At 38.8% G+C, this 22824-nt stretch overlaps 1 protein-coding gene across 1 annotated transcript in view; it reads right to left on the minus strand.

Moving 5' to 3' along the window:
• Positions 1–320: 320 nt before the first annotated feature.
• LOC134643725 (potassium channel subfamily K member 2-like) overlaps positions 321–22824 on the minus strand; it is a 30596-nt gene continuing 8092 nt past the window's right edge. The window contains exons 3-7 of the mRNA XM_063496257.1: positions 18583–18700; positions 12147–12307; positions 10288–10483; positions 7794–7936; positions 321–4570 (exon numbers count right to left, since the gene is read on the minus strand). Of these exons, the coding sequence (XP_063352327.1) occupies positions 4214–4570; positions 7794–7936; positions 10288–10483; positions 12147–12307; positions 18583–18700 (975 nt within the window). The 3' untranslated portion in view covers positions 321–4213. The remainder of the gene's footprint in view (positions 4571–7793; positions 7937–10287; positions 10484–12146; positions 12308–18582; positions 18701–22824) is intronic.

A 22824-nucleotide genomic window follows, 5' to 3' on the forward strand; every position in this document is an offset into this window, starting at 1 on the left:
TATCACTAACAAATGCAAAATTTACTGTTACCGTGTTAATCTGTTGAAATTTACAGTGCTCAGCTATTTGGCTAATAATATTAAGCTAAAACCATTTAATTAAATTTTTTTTAAAGTTCTACATCTTTAGTAGAAACCGCTGATATACAGAGAAACAGTCTTTTTTTGTCTTATCACTGGATTTGTAAAATGTTGCAATAAAAAAAAAATTATGCTTTAAAAAAATTATGTTTTAGAACAAAAACAAAATTACCTTTTTCATATAAAACCTTTTATTCTAAATATTCAAAAAAGTGGTCATGGTTTAATGTGACATACCATACATTAACACACTGGAAACATACAATGCTATATTGTTTTTAAAAACCAAACAAAGCCCAGGATAGGAAACACATGATCAATAAACAACATTTAAAATAGCATGCAACACTTGATGATGTCATGTTTAAAAAAAAAAGATCATGTGTCCATGAAGCCTTCACATATATTCAACAAATAGAAATATATAAAAAAAATACAGTGAAAATAATTTGTGTTGTCCTTCCATCACAAATTGTAAAATTCTAATGCATCTTCCAAATCCAAGTTGATATATATTTATTAGTTCACGTTATTATGACTATGATTGATACATGATTCTCGTTTACGGCATTCTGATTTTGAATTAATGAGGGCCGGAGCTTTAAAAGGCCTTTCACAGCATACCCACATGAGCTATTGGAACACCTTTGCAAGCATTTATCGCTGCGTTAAATGATGCATGTGCTTACGTCTATAATGAGGCTCCTCTCAGCTGTCAACAATGGGTGGATACATTCACCATGCTTGAATCAGGATTCTGATGTGAGCTACAGACCTAATTAAAAACTGTCACCTCGGGAAAAGAGAAGGAAACGTAATGTGTGTGGGCGGAAACTTAATGAGCTTCCTCAAACCCGAACGCACACGCTCAGTCGTGCAGTCGTTAATGGTCATACAAACCACCATGTGCATGTGGCCTTACGTGTCCTGACATATTATATAATATAATATTGACGGTCCTCCTTGACTTTCTGCAGCACTCACAGGCTGTTAATCACGTATCTGACAAGGAAAGCAGCAGCACAGTCTTTTAGGGGCCTTTGCTTTGAGAAGCTACACTAAAGCTGGGATGGCTTTCCTCAGACTACTCAGCAATTATGTACTAATAGTCTTTCTCCCAGTGTATTGCAGTTCAGCACATGGTACAGGTAAGTGTTTACATGGTATTGATTGCTTTTTAGAAGCATAAAGAGAAGTAACAGTATTATTTGTTAAAGTTCCTTTCTATTTTCCTCAGTGATGCCCCTTTGATTTTATTACACATAATAGCGAATGGCTTTTATACACGAACACACACGACCAGACTCTGCTCAAGTCAAGAAAACATATCAGGGATTATGTTGTGCCCGCTAAACTGAGTCACACTTGGGGATTAATGTCACTTGGGAAGTAAAACTGAAGTAATGTCTCAGCCTGTAAAGACCTTAGAAAGGCAAAAAACAAACAAACAAAAATAAAAACATATTAAAACTATTTCTTACAGTTTTAGGAAGTGGGATGATATACAGTAATAGTTATTATATTAATGATTTCCAATCTTTTGTAAGAGTAGAATTACTTCAGATTTGATTTCTAAATGAATATACATACAAAAATGAAACATATTTCTGCATTTTTATTTATTTAAATGAACTGGAACATATTAGATACATAGAAAATCTGTACTGGCATAATCCTGAGGTCAGATTAAAAGGTCACTTTTGCTGACCGTATCACAAACTACTTTTTTTCCCAAAGTCGTCTAAATGAGTAATGAAATATCAAGCTAATATAAGCTGGAGTTAAGTTAGTTAAATGTTACAATTGGTAGTTCATGGACATACATATTTGACAACTAATCCTTATATAAGACCTTGTTTGTTTGGTTCAAGCTGTTTTAATTTACTTTTCCCTGAATTTCATCATTGTCTGTGTCTTGGCATAGCAGCTATGGGAATATTAGATGAAGCCAAACTGTAAACTGTGAAAGAACAACAAAGACCATATAAGGGTGCAGGGGGAGGTGCTATAAATCACAAAGCTATCAACCATGAAACTTCATTTGTGTCCCATTTGGGGCCTTTGTGCTCTCAGTTTAGCTTAGCATTCAATTTCCAGATTGTGGTTTTTGCTAAATCATCCTCATTTACATCACCCCTGCATGTTAAATGGCATTCAAGGGTAACTGGTGTGCTTGAACTAAAGGGTTGACTGGCCTCACTACTGCCACAACTGGAGTGTCAAGACAAAGGACACTTTGGGTACCTCTAAGATGCCAACAGCTTTGACAAATTAGCAGTATTTAATGGCAGCAGAATGGAGGAAGGTTGATATGGCATAACAAATTATCTTTTAAGACAAACTGTAAAACTGTAAATGGCACTATTAAATGAATGGGACAGTGCCAGCTGTTGCTGTTTAAATGCACTGAACAAAATCAGACAAGCAAGATGCACTAAAGACACTAGGAGAGACAAAAATGGAAAATATCCCTTAAAAATTGATTAACTTTTATATTTTAATAATTTAAAAGAAGAAGCAGATTCATATTCTGTGTAATTATAAATGGAAGTGAGATATAGGCTGTGCCTGAATAACATTCCTGCCATTAGTATAAATTTTCATCAACACCAAACCTGCAAGAAAGCGGCATTTATTTAAATCATTTCTTCTTGTATATGATGCCCCTAGTATATCTGTAAAGCCTCAATCGGGTCACTAATGTGACACACAGTAAATAAGGATTTCTGATTGTATACATTCACTAACAGCAATACATAACAGACCTTATCTTTACGAATAGAGGAACTATTCCCCAACCAGCTCAATCACAAAGAGCGGTAAGGTGGAGATGTGCCTCACAGCTTCGGATATTTTACTACTACAGTACCTCAAATGCCAGAAGTTCATTTAAATTCAGTTTTCAAAACCCTGAAATGCTAGATTTTAGAAATATCTTATTCTTCTGTCAGGAAAGCAGGATCATAGCTTTGGTATACTGGAGTTAGAGGGTTTGATCAGAAAGCCTGGCACTGTGGTTAATGTAACTGTCGGCACATTAAGATGGTAAAAGAAAAAAAACTAAGACAGTTGATAGAGCGGTGACCTTTTCTCAAATGTTACCTCAAGTAATCAAATATATCTCAAAACGCTTTCTTCTCCCTTGTCATGCAAACTCCCTCAAGTCAAAGAAAAAAAATGTCCACTTATTTTCCAAGACACATCCCAAATACATCTTTATTACTGCTGTTCTCAAAAATAAGAAGTTTGAGAGCTTGCACAAGCGCTGCTCAGTCTCTCACACGCCGTCATCCTCAAAGGTTCAGTATACTTTTTAGTAAGGCACAAGTGGAATATTCCTCATAATGAGAAACTGAATGTCAGTCACAAAGGAACTAATATGTCAACATTCATCTCTATAGCGAGGGCAGACTGACCGGCAGATGCAAGGCATATAAATTCATGCTGTAACAAGCTTAATGCAAAAGAAAGAGGGACATTCCTTTGTGTTAGCACAGAGCTGCTGCCTTGTAGAGAACATGTGTTCATTGTTGATGATGCAGTGTTTTTATCAGTGAGGATCCTCTCGATCTGATGCAGATTTCAGGGCCTCTGAAAAATTCAGCAGGAGCTTTGCACAGATACGTCTATTGCTTCCGAAGTTTGATGAATTTATTGGTCTTTGATTGCAGGGGGTAGGAGGACAGGATGCCCAGTGTGTTGCTACCTCTGTACAGGGTTTTCATTTCCTTCCTCTGCTCAGGAGAAGTTTTCTTTTTTTTTTCTTCAAGTTCATGCCTCCAATACAATCATTTGCTCCAGTCTGGAACAATTTTTTTCTTTTTTTGATTTGGCTCAGTCACTAGCACAGCAGTCAGTCAGTCACGTTGATGGTAACAAAGTCTTCAGACTTCTTTCACAGACTAAATCCAAACTGTGTGTTTTTATGTGTGAGGCTCACACACATGAAGGTACATGGCTTCATGACTGATTTATGGGATGGTTGGAACACAGTCTACTTAACAAATGTGTTTGGGTATGTCATCAGCGATGCTCTGTGAATTAACACAAAAGCATGTTTGTATCTGTAATCTCTGTCAGTGGCTAGATGTATTTTACACAGCTCCCCAAATCTTATTATTCACGCTGCTCCTCATTTGAGGTTTTCGATGATGGCGATCTCCTGTCGGTCGGCGTATTCTGGACTGAGGCCGTTTAGATAAAGGCTGCCGTTCCTCGCCAGGGCCCCCGGGACAGGACTGAGGGAAAGATTCACTGTGGGATAACCCTCTCTGTCCTCACAAAAGTTAGCTGACAGCGTCCTCTTGCCAGGGGTCATTTCCTGGTTGATGGACGCATTAATACCCAGCTCAGATGACAGCTTGCGCTTGATGGATGCAGCACGCTGAAACTTGTCATAAATGTCAACACTGAGTCGCCTGCGGGTCTCTTTGAACTCTGCTGACACATTTGCAGTCCATTCTGCTGCATGTGCACGAAACTCCCCAACCTGCAGAAAAAGAATGAAGATTGATGTTTGAAGGCGATCAAACACGTGATTCTAAGTTCCTCTATCTACACCTGGTGTTAGAAAAGTCTAGTTTCACTAAATGTCTCTGTTTACTTGTGTTTGGGTAACATACGTGCTAAAGAATTATATCATTGCTGGTATTTTACAGTGATAAAATTACTATGATAGATTGTGCAGTTGCACTTGTTGGTAATTTGTATGTAGGTGCTGAAGCTGTCTTCAGGGTTGCCAGATTTGTGGGTTTCCCACAGATTTGGGCTACTTTTAACATGGCATTAAAAGTAGACAACATTAAACGCAAGGTGAACCTTTATTCAGGGTGATGGTAGAATCCAGAATCTGAAGGCCAATGAAAAAATGAAAGGTAGTTCAGTTCAATTCAATTTTATTTATAAAGCGCCAAATCACAGCAACAGTCACCCCCATGAGCAAGCACTTTGACAACATGGGGAAGGAAAAACTCCCTTTTAACAGGAAGAAACCTCCGACAGAACCAGGCTCAGAGAGGGGCGGCCATGTGCCACGACTGGTTGGGGTGAAAGAAGGTTAAATCTGAAACAGGCAGCAAACACAGAAATGGCAAAAGATGCTCTGACAACTGAAGGGAAAGACTGGGCTTAAATATGTACACTGAGTTTATCAAGGGAAGTGGATACAGGAGGGTGACGAGACACAGCTGAACCTAATTTAAAAAACAGGGCAAGGAAGTAAAACTAAAAACAAGAAACAACCAGCTACCAAAATGAAACAGAAAATAACTAAAGGGGAACAGAAACAAGTAGTTAAGGACACTGGTTGACATACATTTATTGTTGTCTTTAAGTTAAAATGATATGTTGCTTTTATAGGCTGTTAAAGATTCATAAAAGCTAAAATGTGTAAATTTAGCTGACAGGAGGTTGCTAGACAACCGGATGAGATCATAATATCAGATATGGATTAGACTTTTTAGGGTCCCAAATGTACCCATGTGCCAAATTTGGTCATAAATAAATAAATCAAATATCCATAAATAAAAATTCACATTAAATTTGTTAACTTCAGTAATCTACCAACATTACTCATCATGTACATACACTGCCGTACTAATATGGGGATCCCATTGCAGCATATTAGGCTGGTTTTGGTCTTGTTATTGCTGGTTGTTAGGGTGGTTTTGAGACACCGACATGGCAACCCAGAGGCTTCTCTATTTCTGGCACAGTTCTAAGCATCTACACTAGAGACACTTTTACTGCCATCCTCTGTCACACAGTCAGATTAAAATTTAATTCATGTGAAGAGACAAAGTAATTTTTTATAACTCTAATGTAAAACATGGAGTTGAAGCACAATATCCAGGAAAAAAAAACTGGATACGTTACATGAACATGGTTTATAAAATGTCACTTCCATTAATCAGTGCAAACCCCTGTTTAATAGCTCTTATCCAGGGCATTCTTCCACAAAACATGCCAGCACTCCAGTTAACAATGAGTACGACAGACCTTTTTAACATTCATTCATTATTTGCAATAAAAGTTAGCTACCGTAAAGGCCAACAGCAGATGTGGAACTTTATGAGAAGAGAGAAATGAATGAGAATAAAATTCTTTAAAGCATTAGTACATTTAGTCTCATTCGCTTGTGCTATCATTAACCCGAGGGTAGCGGACTTAAAAGGACTTAAAAGCAGGAAAATGTTTCAGAATTCAATGTGATTTTTAGAAATGGGTCTGTGTTGCGAGGTTTTTTTTGCTGCATTTGGCACAAGATGTTGTACACACATTAGAGGATGCAGACATTTTCCCAACCATTCATCACTGGCCTGCTGAGATTTTTTTCCCAAAGAATATTAATGCAGGAGCCTAAAGCAATGAATAAAAAAAATTAGTTTTTGTCATTGAGCTGTGTGTGACCTACTGAACAGACCTCTGGGGGATATATACTTCATGTGCTTTGCACAGTATGCTTATTTATGGTTCCTGAATAGTGACAGGGAAGAGGGAGTTAGGCCAACACATCATTGATCCCACCTTCATTATGAATTAGACCCGTTTCTCCCGGCTGTTTTGTTTATTTATTAGGCTCTAAGGTACACTTGAATTGAAAATGATGGCGCACATTGGAGCACAAACACTGCACGCTTTCCCCGCTGTCTTTTCACTTTCTCTTCCCTTCCCCTAATCCATTCCCCCAGTCTCCCACTTTGTCTGTCAGTAATGCAATTCCCTGCGGAGCTCACAGCCTACACAGCTGTACTCCTAATTATGGCTGTGAAAGGATTTCCCACTATAGAGTGCTATATGCCCTTCAATGTGTGCATGAATGTGTGGCTTTTCCCATTCTTTCTACATATAAATAATGAACCTGCCACAGCAGCACAGTATCAAATCTATCAGCACCAGCCACTGCAAACACACCAAAGATTTTGACGAAGTCTTGCACAAAATGGCATTTTTACATAACAGGGTGGGGCCAGGATGGAGGTTGAGCATTTCACTTTCAACTGTGTGTGAGGAAAAAACTAAAAAAGTAGAGACAAATAGAATCATATTCAGTAACTGCAAAGAAACTCCTCCATCGACAGAGTTATATTTGTGGATAGTTAATCTGTAGTATCAGTGTGAAACACTTTAACACATGTACAGTTGTTTGGTTGTAATTTGAAAGAAATGATTGAGAATTTTCTGAGACAAAGAGCTTGAATGATCTAAAAGGCTGATTGGTGAGCCACAGCTGAACCCAGTGTCCTTCTATACTAGACAGTTACAACAACTTGTTGCTTCAATTTTACTTGAATACTTGAATACGTTACTGAATACTAACTTATCATCTCAATATACCTTGTAGAGCAGGGGTGTCAAACATAAGGCCTGGGGGCCAGAATTGGCCCAGCAAAGACTCCAATCCATCCTGCTGGAATGCTTTGGAAAATGTTCCAAGCTTGGTGGATACTTTGTGTGAAATAAAGGCCAAAGAGCAATTTTTATTTTTTTTTTAAAGTGAAAATGAAATATGCTAATAGACCTCTCAGTAAGTGCCAACCACGAGCTTGGTTCCTCAAGCATGGGATGCTATTAGCATAAGACTCTAAGATAAATTTTGGGATTCGAGGGGCTGACAGAGTTGTTTCTTCAACTTCAGTTCAGATTCTGCATATCTGCATGCTTTATGTTGTCAGTAAAACCAACAAAAGAGCCAACTTAACAGCACTACTTGCCTCTTCTTTAGTTTTCTTGGAGATAACCCGAAACCAGTCTCCGATCATACTTAGTACTGCAGCAAAGTATGCCAAGCCCACCAAAATCCAGAAGAGCACCACGGGTTTATAGTAATCAAGGTATTCTGGTTTCTCGAACCCACCTGAAGAACAACAAACAAAACTGTGTTATAAAAGTCAGTTACATCGTTCTGGGATACTTACAGTGCTGTGCAAAAGTCTCGAGCCACCTCTCATTTCTCATTTACATTTTGCTGGGAAAATGAGAAATAGCTGCAAATATTAATTCAAATATATGCGTGCCAATATTTACTACAAGATCCCCAACAGCACTGGCTGAAATCAGCCCCAAACCATGACAGAGTCGCCACCATGTTTCACAGCTGGCGGTAGAAAAAAGTTTTAAACCTGAATTCATTACTCTATAAGACCTGTAGCTCTTAATTTTCAGTCCAGCTCTTGTGTAATTTGCCATTCAACAATCTTTTCTCAATGGTCCCCTTCCTTAAGAAGGGCTTCTTAATATCCACCCTTTCACTGAGATCATTTCTGATCAGCGTTCAGTGAATAGCAGGTGAGAGAACTGAAGTTTCCCACGCACCTTTCAGGTCCCGTGTCAGGTCTTTGTTGGATATTTTCCTATTTCTTAAGTACATGACTTTCAGATACTTTTCATCTGCTGTAGATAGTTTTTTAAGGCCTGACATTTCTTTGGTCGCCCACTTGTCCAATTTCCTCAAACTTTTTAAAGAAACTTTGCACACTGTACAAAGTTTTCAACTTATAGATTCTTGGGAATCATCTTGTTGGTGCAAATATGCTATTTTATGCATTTAAAACTGTTAGATTTGACATCTGTTTTCAGCACTAGCAGGCTGCTAATAACAAAATGCCTAAAGATAAAATTTAAAATAGGCTCTTTCCCAAACTGCTTGGTCCCTTGAGTTAGGTGCCTTTTTTCTGAATGATTGAATGATTTGCAGGTCAGCCTTTTGAAAACAGTCAGGTACAGGGAATGGACAGAAAATGAGTGAAAAAGCAGCCAATGTCCAAAGAAAAACTTTTAAGAAAGTCTCAAGAACACTTTTAAACAAAGGTGTCTGGCTCCTTGGAAGAAATGAGTGGTCGCTAAAGACTTTTGCACAACGCTGTGCTTGACTTCACCCAAATCTATTTCTATTAATGACCTAGGAATAGGGGCTTTTAAATAATGATTTTTCTATGATAGATCCATGTTGCATCAGTTCATGGGCTGGTTCTGGTTTTCTGTCATTGTGAACATATTACCTTAAGTCCATTTAAATGCCACCTCAGCCCCCATTATGGTCCTTACCTTTCAATGACTCAGTAAAATATCAGCAGGGATAAAGAGTCAGAGCCAGCCAGCTCAGTGTGCAGTTAGATAATCTCCCATTACAACAACATTTTAACTAACGGGAGTCCACGTTGATTAGCTTAGTGTAGCTACTGGGGGTTGGCACAGGTGCCACAATCTAATCTATAATCATTAGGCCTGCTCAGGGAAGTTTAATCTAGCAGTCTAAGTGTTTGTGATTTGTCCCATCTGCCTCTCTCTTGTTATCTGCCAAGAAGGTCAAATCAAGCTAACACCACCTGCTACACAAATTCACACAAGCTACGAAAAATGCACAGTACACCCTCTTACTTTTTCTATCACAGACGTACTGTATTATGTACAGTGTGTGTAGTTAATTGTTTATAATTATTCTTTTAGGGTGTCTACAGACTTGCGTCATGAAATAGTGTGACATTTTGAGAAATGCAGTACTCTTATTACATTTCTTGTGGTGAGTCATGATCAGTGCTCTTCTCGGGTTTATTTGTGGAAGGAGAATGAATCTACTTCCAGCAGCTGTATAAAATTTGAAAATAAGCAGGAAGCAGGGTATATCTGAAGATAACAAAATGCCAACTTGTCCATCAGACACAGTGTGACGCATTATTTATTCTGCACAAAAAACCCCCCAGCAACTGTAAAACAAGCTTGCAGTTTCACAAAGATTAAACAATATGGTAGAACAAAATGGGAATAATTACTGTGAAATGAGCCAATGTCTGAAGGAAAAAATGTGAAAATCTTTCAGAAAGATGGAGAACTATTGCCCAAAACTACTGTAAAAAATTACTAGAAGGTCTCTTATGCTTGCTTGGATATAAAGGACTTTCCATCAACATCTTCAAAACACCAAATGAAGACAACATTTGGGAGAATAATCTGATGTTCTGGTAGAGACTCACACAATCAGTGGCTATGAGCTTGGTGATCTTTACAGTTAAATATGTTATCGGTGTTCATAAGAACTACTGTCAAAGTGCTTGTAAATTAAAGTGAGGCACAGAATGTAATTGTAGTGCACTGGGAGGCTTATCACTGCTGTGCAGAGCCTTTGAGTCAGGCTGGCCGATAAATCATTCAACTATAAATACAATGATTCTACATAAAAATAAAGGACAAAAGAAAAATTCAAGTGACCTTTTTCTCCAGCGACAAAGTCTCCAAAGCCGATGGTGGTGAGCGTGATGACGACAAAGTAGATGGACTCGAGAGTGCTCCACTCTTCGATGTGCTTGAAGATGACGGCTGGCAGGGCCACGAAGATGAGGCACCCGAACAGGATGAAGAGCAGCGTGGAGATGACGCGAATCTTTGTCTGGCTGACTTTCCACTTCTGTAGGGAGATTTGTTCACATGAGGAATGCACTCATGATGTGCACTTTCGGAGACTAAAACTTCAAAAATTCAATCTGTGGGAGTGATAGGGAAGTGCTTGAAAGAATTCAAACACAGCGCAGAAGCTTTACATGGAAACACTGCGGCTAAATTTTAGGAATAGTTACCATGTGGTTTGGTTTCTGATGTGCTATTAAAACAAGCTGTTTGTTTTTCCTTACAGGTGCGGCCGCTGGCGATACATCGCAAATTTTTATTTGTACGCTATCCTTTTATTCCGCTCTCCCCACCAGCCCATTTTTTTCCTGCCTGCCCTGCCTTAGATATTGTCAATATGTATACTACATATAATGTAATAACTGAAAAAACAACAACAACAAAAAAACAACCCATGCTTTATTTATTTGGATCTGAACATTGTCATGAGTCACTTTCTTTGACCTCCGCCAAGGAATCAATTGTATGTTTTCTAACATCTCAAACATCAAGCTGTGAAGTTCATGTGACATCATTTCCACTCTCAGATGGAACGCCCATCCATGACTTGACATCCCTTGGAAATGCTCTAATAACAGATTTACCACATTTTTAGTAGCAGCTACTGTATGCTAATCGACTCATTAGAGTCAGCACTTGCACTGCTTCAACAACAGCATGCACATTTCATTTCCTCATTATCCCCAGAGTTCGTCTTTTCCTTGAGTTACTGTGCATCATATTCTGCATGCTGCCCTTTTTTGTGCTGCCCTTGCACTCATGGTGACTGCTTTCAGCTGGGTCTCTTAGTATCATGCCCTTTTCCTCTGCAGTTATGTAAGACCAAAGCACAGCACCTCAGAGGTAAAGTATAAAGAGCAGACAGCCCTCAGATCACTCTGTCTGTGATGTCTTATGTCCTTATCGCTCTCAAAAAAGCATAGTACAACAATGCACAGTTGAAAGGTAATCTATAGTGAATGTTATAGAAGCAAATTAAAACTGCATCACTGTATTTCCATGGGGACCAGTGAAGCTGATGGTTTTCAGCACCTTCACTGCACGGCAGTGAGTTCAGCAGGTGGCAGTCCATCTTTTTCCATTGTCTCCATGACCTTCCAACCTGTCTTTTCCTCCCCGGGGAGGGACAGAGCCAGCTATGCATCAGAATCAGTACCCTGACAAAATGCTTTTGTCAGTGCTTTTATACTGAAACAGGAGACTCTTAAACTACTTTTTGAGGGGACGTATCATTTCAGCTAATTTTTACGGAAGAATAACAAACTACATATTCAAAGTAAATAAGTTCTGGTAAACAAACAATATCATATCGAGATTTCTTACTACTGCCAAGTTGAAGCGTATTTTGGCCTTTTTGTGGATTAAATTGGCATAATATTTAGCAGCAAAAACCAAAATAATCATGTTATTTTTCTTATGAAAAGAATGAGAAAACAGCAGGACAGTACATCAGGAAATGAAAAACATCTGATAATTAGGCCCTCATCTTTTTTGTCTTTCTTCTAGGAATCTACCAGATGCTACACTCTTCAACGTAATAAGACTCACTGCTTATCTACCTTATCAACAGATTTGTATTTATTTTTAATCTAAATTCGCAACAAATTTCACTTTTTAAAACTTTATTGATGTATAATGTGTGATGGATAGAGAACATATCTTACCACGATCATCTTCTCTACTTTGGCGATGCCCTTCCCAAAAATAGTTCCCAACTGGTCCCCGACACCAGCCAGTAAGAATCCAAATAGGGGAATCCCCAGCAGGGCATAGATTATACAGAAGATCCGCCCACCTTCTGTGTGAGGAGAGATGTTCCCAAATCCTGAGAGAAATGACACACACACACAGTGAATGTTGAGTGGATCTTGACATTTTCAGTGATGTTATGTTTCCAAATTATTCTATCCTCTGGAGCAGAACATAGTTTTAATGTACATTTTGCATACTTTCTAACATAAAAGTTAAAGCTCATTGTTGATTCATAGTTGCAATGGTTTTACTTTTCTCTGAGCTTTCAGTCATGAAATTGCACATTTTTAAAAATCTTATTGCTCTCTACTTTTGCTATATCACGCTTGTCAGTTTAAATCATGAAAAATCAAGTGAACAAGTGTTTGGTTTTTCTTCTGTAATGAAATGGAACATGAAGAGTGAAGGATCCAAATGCAGAAAACAGACACTGGTTTTAATAAAACAGAAGGTACTGTTTATTTAGATTAAAAAGTCCGATTTAAGTCCTAAACAGAAGATGAGCAAAGTCCAAAACCCAAACCCAAAACCCTGGGGCTCAGAGAAACGTGCAAGCAAATGAGCAGAGAAGCAGTACTACACAACAAGCAATGCAACCAAATCGTTGCCTGGTCACTGGCTGGATCCCTCCTTATGCGGGGGTGGTCTGGCCCCCCCACCGGCCACCTCGATGTGTAAGGTGAGCTGACCCATGTTAGAATGTCCGGTCTGTGCCTCCAGGGCTCGTGGGTGCCCTTAGGGCATCTTGTCTCAGGGAGCTTGTCCCAGACCCAGACCATTTTGTCTCACCCCTTTATTGTGACGCAATGTGCAGATGAGCTCCAAGCCTCGGGACTCATCTGCACACTCCAGTCTACTCTTTGTGGCGGTGGCGCTGGGTGCTGCCCTAGACATGGCGGTGTTCAGGACCGTTGTCATTGTCATTGTGTGCCTGACTCCTGACTTCTTACCGCCCTCTGGCAGGGTGTGGGGAATGGGGCTGCCTACTGAACCAGTCGTTTGCTGGTTCTCTCCTTTCTTACTTGGTCTTCCATGTCCTGGCTCCATACATCACATCACTCACACCCTTAGGGTCTTGGGGGAGGGGGGAATCATGTAGTTCAGCGGTCCCCAACCCTTTTTGCGCCACGGACTGACCTTTAAGGTGTCGCTGATAATTACAACAAAATAAAACCAGTACCGATACCAAAAAAGAAGATTTATTCAGAACACACGGGAAAAGACCCAGGGAAACCAAGTTAACAATAAAACGATTTAAAAAAATAACGATAAAAACCGATAAAAACCCTGAAAAACATAAATTTCACACCCAAGCCTCAACTCTCGCGGCCTGGTACCAAAACGACGCACCAGTCCGTGGCCCGGGGTTGGGGACCGCTGATGTAGTTCACCCCAACCCCCCTTTTGATTAGTAACTCTAATAATTAGGGTTCACAACATATAACCACACACATAGGCCATGGGGGGCAGTGCAGTACCCAGATGCTGTTTCGTGGGGCTGCTGCAGTGGCCCCATTCACCCCTTCACTGACCCTCATTTTATCTGCAAGTTAGACACTGAGGGTCTTTGCAGTACCAGTTTGCCACGTTCGGGGCAGCATTTGCTCGCCAGGTGGTTCTTGAGTGCCTGGAAACCTGGGACCCTATTCTCGAATTGTGCCAGAGTGACAGGCCTCTATCAAGGTTGATTCCCTTTTGCCTTTGGTCCTCTGGGACTCTGGTTCCATCTCTGCCTGCCTTTGGACATGCTCTCTCTCTCTCTCACACTCATATTACAAGAAGATTGCTGATTTATGTATCTGTGTATTTTATAATTGTTGTGCTGCACGTACTATATGTCTGTTCTTTTTTTATACAAGAGCTATAGTTGGCGATACATTATGCTTTTTCTTCCTGTCTGTCCTGCCTTAGACATTGTTATACTGTACCACATATAATGCAATTACTGAAATAACACAACTAGAAATGGATAAATAAGCAGAGAAAAGATTCACATGAAAAAAAATCAGAATTTCAGAACTTCATTCATTACAGGCTGCACAAAACAAAACCTGCCAGACAAGAAAATTTTCACGAAGTCTGACTGTGCTATGATATGATTGCTGAGAGGCACAAAAGAATAGCTTTGAGAAAGTTCAGTAGAAGCTGCGTAACGTCTCTGACTCAGAAAAAAGCTTATTATTCACACCCTCTATTCTCAGCCAACTCTAACATGAATGAAAAATGGGGGGAAAAAATGAAACGATGAACACTGAGCTGTACCTCTGAAACCTGAGAAACAAAAATATGAGTCTATTACAGGTTTAACGCCTTTGTTCTAATCCCCAAACCCATATTTAGCTGCAGCTAGAAAATCAAATGGAGGTTATGAAAGTCAACAACCTGTTTAAAAACAAGACCTGCGCCTCTCATACTCCTGACCCCCACACCCATCAAAATGCAATATCAATTTCATTATTTAACGTTTAATAAGGCATCTGCATAATGAACTACATCCACTTTTCTTCATTACTGTAGTCGTCTGTCTCAGGAAATGAGCTGCAGGGTGTCTTCTAACAACTTTCCATGCTCACATTGGAGCAGGGTGACACCTAATGTGAGAAAAATTGTCAATCATGGCTCAGTAATTTTAAGATCAGTACAATGGGAGACAGGATGTCGGATTAGGTTTTTTAACCTGCGGGTGACACTGCAAAACAAATGAGAAGCAGGAGCTCACTAATTTGAACCTGTACTTAATTCATTTCTTCCTGAATTAATTCTAGTTTATATTCTAAGCTCATCTTTTGTTTTATTTCAATAGCAGACATAAAAGCTTAGCACGGTAAGGGTATTAGTCACATGTGGTAGAAGACATCTGTGGTATTCATTCATCTGTCTATTCATTAGGCGATGTTGTTACCTCGTTATGCATAAATAATCAAATAATAAATAGTTAATAGGAGTGTCATGATGACTACATATTGATTAAAATCATGACAGATATAAATAAAAAATGTTTCTTTTTAGTTTTGTCATTGAAACATGTGCAAACATACATGGAAATACAGTATAAGTACAGTAGAGTATAAGGCGAAAACAGAGCTTATACAATTCTAACAAGCTTGAAAGTCAATATTTGGCATGACTACCTTTATCCTTCAACACAACTAGAACTCTCTCAGGTAAGCTTTTGCATTTTTTCTTTAACCTCCTGGGACCTGCCGTCCACATATGTGGACATCACATTTTGGGTTGTCTAGACCAAAATACTAAATTTTGCTCTACAAGGACGTGATATCCACTTACGAGGCTATTATACTGCCACTGTTCTATCGAAATTTAAAGCGAATGTCCTCATATGTGGATCTCATTTTTCTCAGAAACAAAACTCAGGTATAAAAAAAAATCAAAAAAAAAATCACACAATTCTTTGTTTTTACATTCATCAGGTCCCAATCAGCCCAAATAGCAAAGAGAAATTAAAAATGCATGCCATGAAATGATTTGAAACAAAAGTTTTACTCGTTGCCATTTATTTTTTTCTGATTCTTAAAGGACATGATTTTCAGATACTGTCCATCTGTAGATATTTTTTTAGTCCTATCACTTCTTCTTCTGTCCTCCACTTGTCCGGTTTCCCCAAAAATTTAAGGCTACACCATGCTGAGACATGCCAAGTATTCAGCTCATAGCTCTTTGCTAATCACTATTCTGTGGTTGTCGCATACAAGTACTGGACTGAAATTGACCACTCAAGACCACTTTGAAATTTTTTTTTAAGAAAGTCTGGGTCCATGGAAGCGAAATATAATGAAATAATAACTGGCTTCACACTTTTATGCAGATATCAGCATGTTATTGTTAATATACTGATTTACTGTGTGACTGTAACTGTGATGTGGTAGTCTGATAGTGTGACAGCCCTGGGCAAAAACAGCCAGTTTTAAACCATCACATATTTTCTTAAAAATATCTAAAAACATAAGAAGTCATGCATTTAAAATACATTATCTGCCTTCTGCTCTGCCGAGATGCTGTTTTCCTACAGGACTTGCAATATATCAGACTTCAAACACCATTAAAAGTATTCTTGAGTTAGTTTCAGAGCATTGGCTCATGAACAGTACATTAACCTTAAGATTTTAGAAGGAGGAGCCCTGGGCCGCCTGTTTCCCGACACAATTGAGTGGATTATGTGATGATTACATATAGTAACACGTCAGGGCTTGTGCAATCTCTCGTAGGAGCGATGACAATTGCAGTGGACAGTAAAAGCTTAATGACTTCCTTCTAAACTCATTAAGTGACACAGGGAGAGAAAACCAGCTGCACAACATTTAACAGAGTGACTTCATTAGCTACAAAAAGACACAGGCTCTTGGTTTGGTTACTCTTTCTCTTTCCTTGAATCAGATGTTGGTACAGTGGGTTTGAGGTTGTATCAAAAATATATAAAAATATACCTTTTTATGGAAAACCATTGCACAACGTGTCGCAACATGTTCTTGTAAAAACAACCTTCCAACAGAGTCCAAAAGGAGCAAAGTTGTATGAGAGAATAATAAAATATTTTCTACAGTCTATAAATAATGAATCATTTGAGATCTGTTGGTGTAAATACAGTAGAAATGTGAATTTCCAAGTATACCAGTCTTAACAAAGAAATCCCATGGGGGAGAAATGCTGTGAGATCAGTGATTACTGCTCTTTTGCTCCCAGGAGAGGGTACGAAGGAGGCAGGAGAGGCAGCCAATCCCACAAAGTTATTCCAGTTCATTTCCTCGATAAAGGGCAACAATGAAGGGGGGTAATGCTATGTTTCAATAATGGGCATCCAATTAAAGATCACATAAACAAAGGAGTATGTGTGTATGAAATGTAATGTTTGATATGGCTTCAGAAATGTTTTCCTGTCTGGACTTAATAGATTCTTTACAGGCTGTGCGCTGACAAAAAATGACATAATGGCTTCTCTAAAGCAAGATGTCTTTGCATAGCAGCACAAAGGCTACAGAACATTTTGTTCCAGTAAGGCAAAATTAAAACGATTGCCAACAGACAGAGCAGCAATTATATGTTGTTTGCACGAACAACCATCGGAGATACTACAAACAAAATCACCACCCGGGATCGAGAGTTCTGCGGCAAAATCCAATTTCAAGCACAGTTTACTACCAAAAAAGATTTCAATTCTTAATTTCAGACAGTTTTGGATGCTTCATGCTTTTTTAATTAGTTTTTAAACTAAAGCAGAGCTCTTTCATTTCTCTGCATCACTTACTGCACTACATTGCACAGGAAATCTAAGTAAACCTGCTTGTACTGAGAAAACTCGACATCTGTAAATCACTGGAGCACAGGAGTGTAAAAGAGAGAGTCAACATACTCAGTCTCAGGTGAGCAGACGAAAAACCCACAGTGCAGTTTTTGCTTTTTTGCAATAAATTCGAGGGGAAGCATATTTTAAAGCCAGAAGGCAAAATCCATTTATGGTAATGCAATGCATTAGCAACATTTTATCACAAGGATGAGCTGTGACAGAATCCAGGAAATATGAAATGAAGCTCAACAGCCCACCACACAGATATGTTATACCCATCGTGTGTGTGTGTGGAGGGGAATTTTTCATGCGCAGAACTGCAAGCACAAGCCTGGCGCAGTGCACCAAAATCTAGAAATCTGGAAAGAGGTTGCAGAAGTCTTAGTGTTATCAAGCAAAATCTGACGCTAAAATGTTTATCAAGATCACACTTAGGGTGTTTTAAAAGGAGGGTGTGCTCTGGAAAGATGCAACAGATGTGAAATGGAGCCCAACAGCCCACTGAACAGACACGGCGAACTGTCATGGTCCAATTGGAAGAGCCAGATGAGCTGCCAAACCGGTTGTGTGGGTGTTTGTGTGTGTGCCATTCCTTTTTTTCTGATTAGCAAGCTCTTACAGCTGGAGGTGACAGAGAGAGAGCAAATGGTGTAAAAGACATGATGGAAAAAAGGGAAGTGTGTTTGAGTTTCAGGCTGGTTTTTTGCTCGTATGAAGCCAAATTACATTACTACATATTTAAGTTGGACATTTAAGTTCTGTTATGTATAAAGAGCACAGTAGCTAACATTGAGGGCACAATTTGCAAATGAGGTACAAAATTATTTACTGGGATAAATTCAAGTGGGAGGCTGCTAGACCAAACTGGATCAGGACAAGTATTCAACTAAAACAACTATTTAAGGCCTGTTCAGGCATTGGCTCACACTTTTTGGTAGTGGGACTGAGGTGTATCCACTTGTATCCAAAATGCTTCTACATTGTTCTTACAATTTATTTGCATTTCCATTTTATTTCACAACCGAATGAGAAATTTCTCTGCTTACCGATGGTGGTGATAACAGTCCCAGCAAAGAAAAAGGAGGAACTCATGTCCCAGAGGCTCGTCTGATTGGATGAATTTCCTGAAGGGTTCACACCTTCTCGAATTGCTATAACCACTTGCTGCAGAAGAAAAAAAAAAAACAGCCTTAGCATGAAATAAATAATACAGTAAATATGTGCCGCTATTTTCCATGCCAAAGTTTACATGTCACAAGCAAAAGATGTGGAATGACCTGCGCACAAGTTCATTGTATTTACATGGCGAGATGATGTTTTGAAAAATTGCTTTTACATTTTTTTTTCTATACATTAAAATGAAGCTTATGTGTAAGTTCAATAAGAATGTAATCGTCTGCCTTCTTTCCTGGACGTTCGGCTACTAGTCTGTTCTTTACATCACTACCAGTTTCCCACGCTGTCTGAGTCAGTACTGACATCATTACAGTCCTATCATCTTCTTGCCTGCCTCCTTTGAGCCAATCTGCCTCCATTCTGTGTTGTTAAATCTGCGTACTCTGTCATTCTCCCTTTCAGAGTCTCATTCGTGCAGCCCATCTCCTCCCCATCTACTCCCCATCTTCATCACACCCAACAGAGTTCTATCCACCAAGCATCAATCTTCATCTTCACCACCATCTAGGGATCCTGTCCTAAATCAATGCTGGGATTCTGCTCTGCCATGAAGGGTCATCAGAGTTTAATCGGCAAATACATTATTTAATTTCACTCTCTCAATAAATCATGTTCAGTTCTTCTAAATGATCTCTCCTTATTGAAATTCTCATGTAACATGTAGACTTGCTTCTTTTCTCACCTATTTGCATAGAGTCCGCTCAGTCTATACTTAACACTGGGCATTTGATTACAGTGAGTTCACCCTGCTAGTAAACTGCATATTGGATAAATATAGCCAGACGCAGACAGCTGTGGCATTATCGCCTTTCTTTATGATAGATTATGCCTTGGAAAGCTAATGCATTAAAATGTCTGATGTGTTCCAGGAGGAGGGAAAAATTTAATTCAGGGAGATTGCACAATTCAGCTACTGTGATAGATGTCCACCTAAGACACCATAATACGGCCTAATAAGTGACTGGTCTCCTGATGGCTATTCATAGCTTGGCATCAAGAATACTTTTAAGTGGTATGTAAAAACAAAATCTGAAGTGCCAAAAATTGTATTTCTTTCAGTGGCAACTTCAAAAGCAAATCAATCTGCATATATTACTTTTATAATAAAATGACTTTACTGCAGTAAAATGTTTACAGCCTAGTACAATAATAGTTTTGCCCTCTATTGATAGTTTCGCCACTTCACAACAACTCTAGACGAGATACATTTTCTTAACAATTGAATTATAGGTGCTGCTACTTTGACATGTGCCCAACAGGAAGCTGTAGTCACGTCTGCTAGGCCTTTACCTCCATGCTGCTAGATCCAACCATTTGTAGTGTCTGTGCCTTTGGGAGCATTTAATTGCAATGATCTGACAAATGATATAGTTTGCTGCGCAGCACGAGTTTCTTCTTTAGTTTTAGTGAGTGAAATTTCAGTATTTTATAAGTCTGTTACTAAGCACTAATTAGGATTCAGCAGTTAGCTATGTATGCAGCTTGCAAACTGAAGGGAATATCGGACTCCAAATTTCCACAGTGACAATGAGTTTAAGACCAGTGTGTGATGTCACATCCAGTTTTATAACATTTTATGAACACAGCTTGTTAAAATTTGTTCATCTTCTTTGTCAGCATGTTAAATGTCTATTTTTAGCCATCAAATGATCTTTTCCTAAACTTAACTAATAAATCTAAGGTGTGTAATTCACAGACACACACCAGCTAAGAGTTTGATTTCTTCTTTTATCCTGCTGATTTATGTCATTAATAAAATACATGCTAAGTGCATTAAACTGTACGTCTCCTGTCTTGATCGGTTTAATTTCAACCATGCTAAAATTGGACTGAAATATTTTTTCACGATGAAACATGAAAACAGGACACCGCTGCACACAACCACCAAACAGGTGGTCCTCTGATAAGATCAAACAGAAAACAGGCAACCGGGTTTGAGAAGAAAAAATGTCAGCACTTACAAACGTGAAAGTAGCATAAATACCATACTGAAATAGTTTTTAGCATGAAACATGAAAACAGGACAATGCTGCAAAAAACCACCAAATGGGTGGTCCTCTGGTTCCATCAAACAGAAAACAGGCAATGAGGTTTTAGAGAAAAAAAAAGCACACAAACAAGAGGGAAATGGTCATTTCTAAAGGCAGCATTAAAACTGGAACTTACAAATTTAATTCCAAACAGAATGCAACAAGCCTAATAATTCCAAACCAAATCCCACAACTTCAGAGCCCCAGCTTATGCAATACGTCTTATCCATAATCAACTTTGGGGGCCATCATTTTGTCCCTTCCCAGGCTCCTCGAGGCAAAATGACAGCTGACAGCTCCTGACTCCACCGCTATAGTTCTATCTGTCTTTATATATCTATAAATCTTTCTGCTCGACTCAGCCATCATATCACTCTGTGATCAAACAAGACCTGATGTCCACTTCAAGGGACAGAAGCAGAACATAAAAAGTAAAAAAATTACAATTTGAAAAAAACAAAACAAAACATTTTCTCTTCTGGATCTTAGGAGGTTAAAGTGTATTAAAGGAATATCATAACAATACTACAACAGTACTGTACAATAGCACACAGCAGTGTGTGTCTGTGATCTTCCTGCTCTTCCTGCTACCTGTTTCTAACTGTTTTTCTTTTCTTTTTGGGGGGGAGTTGACTAGTTCAACTGACCTACCTAACCTCTATTGATCTCTAATCACTAGTGTATAACCTGCACACATACTACAGTATGTAGGTAAAGTTGTAAAGCTGAGAGTTGCCCAGGTAACCACTGGTCACTAGGGAAAAATGTATATGTGAATAAAACGTTTGATTTCATTGTCATGAATATTTAGTCTGCTAATTTTTTCCTCCTCATGGACTGCACAAAAAGTTACCCAAGGATACACTCTGAGAACTCTGATTTTAGATCTAAGGTGTAGTAAGAGAGAGAAAAAGGCACAATTAAAAAATCAGTCTACCGCATACAGCACCATGGAAACTGTCACAGATTCATCATGACTCACTACATTTGGATTACTGATGTTTAAGATCCATGGACAGAGATTCGAGCTTGAGTAAACCTGAGCCAAATAACACATCGATGAGTATGGCAGACTCAACTAATATAATTAATCAAACAAACCCCGGCCTCTCTCTGCTATTAGGAGATGGAGAGGAAGGATCGTATTGGCTGTTTGGTATCAAGGATTACAGCATCAAGATAAAACGAGAAAGATAAAAGATCAAGACTAGTGAACTGTCATTTCCTCTGAATGCTGGATTAACTTGATCCGAACCAGGTTTAAAAAAAAAGAGAGAGACTCGGGCCAACAGGGGAACAGTTTAATTTACTGCAGTAAGAAAAAAGGTTTTTTGGCCCAAGTGGCAACTAAAGAGACTCGCTAGAATTATTACTGAGACAAAATGAAAGAGAAACACTTTGAAACGACAGGGGAGCAAATACTCTACTACAGATCTGATGCCATTAACTTGCAGAGGAATACTTCGCTGGACTAAAGCTTTTACTCCCCTGTGATTATGCATTCAGTTTGAGGCCAAGAAAAAAGATCTAAAAAGGATCTAATTCTTGTGTGGTTTTTCTTTTAATAAATGTAAGAATTGGACCGAAAAGAGTTAGAATTTTTTAATTATGTCCATCAGTTGGATTTAATATGAATAGACCACTCAGATATAGAGTTACGTTGCTATAATATAGTAAGTGTACAAGACACCGTATGTTGCTCATCAGTCACTAGTACGAGCTCAAATAACGGCAATTGGGAAAAGCACAAAAGCATAGAATTAATTGATTTACAGTTTTCTCCACTCAAGCTATTTAGCTGCTATAATAGAGTTGGTAGAGCCCACTGGAGGATAATACAGCTGTATTATGAGACTTAATACATGTACCAAGATTAGCTTTTATTATGTTTTTGTCTAAACCTCATAATTCCCAAATAAACCAAAGGAGGAGGAGGTCAAAGTTAATTCCACTACATTCACAGTGGCTTTAAAAACATGATTTAGCAAATCATTAGATCAGAAAGCCCTGGCTCAGTCAGCTCCCTTTTGTGTCCCAGCCAAGTGAGCTTACTAATTCACCGCTTTAGCGCTCAGCTATATG

Source organism: Pelmatolapia mariae, linkage group LG15, assembly GCF_036321145.2.
Source record: "Pelmatolapia mariae isolate MD_Pm_ZW linkage group LG15, Pm_UMD_F_2, whole genome shotgun sequence".
Taxonomy (NCBI): Eukaryota; Metazoa; Chordata; class Actinopteri; order Cichliformes; family Cichlidae; genus Pelmatolapia; species Pelmatolapia mariae.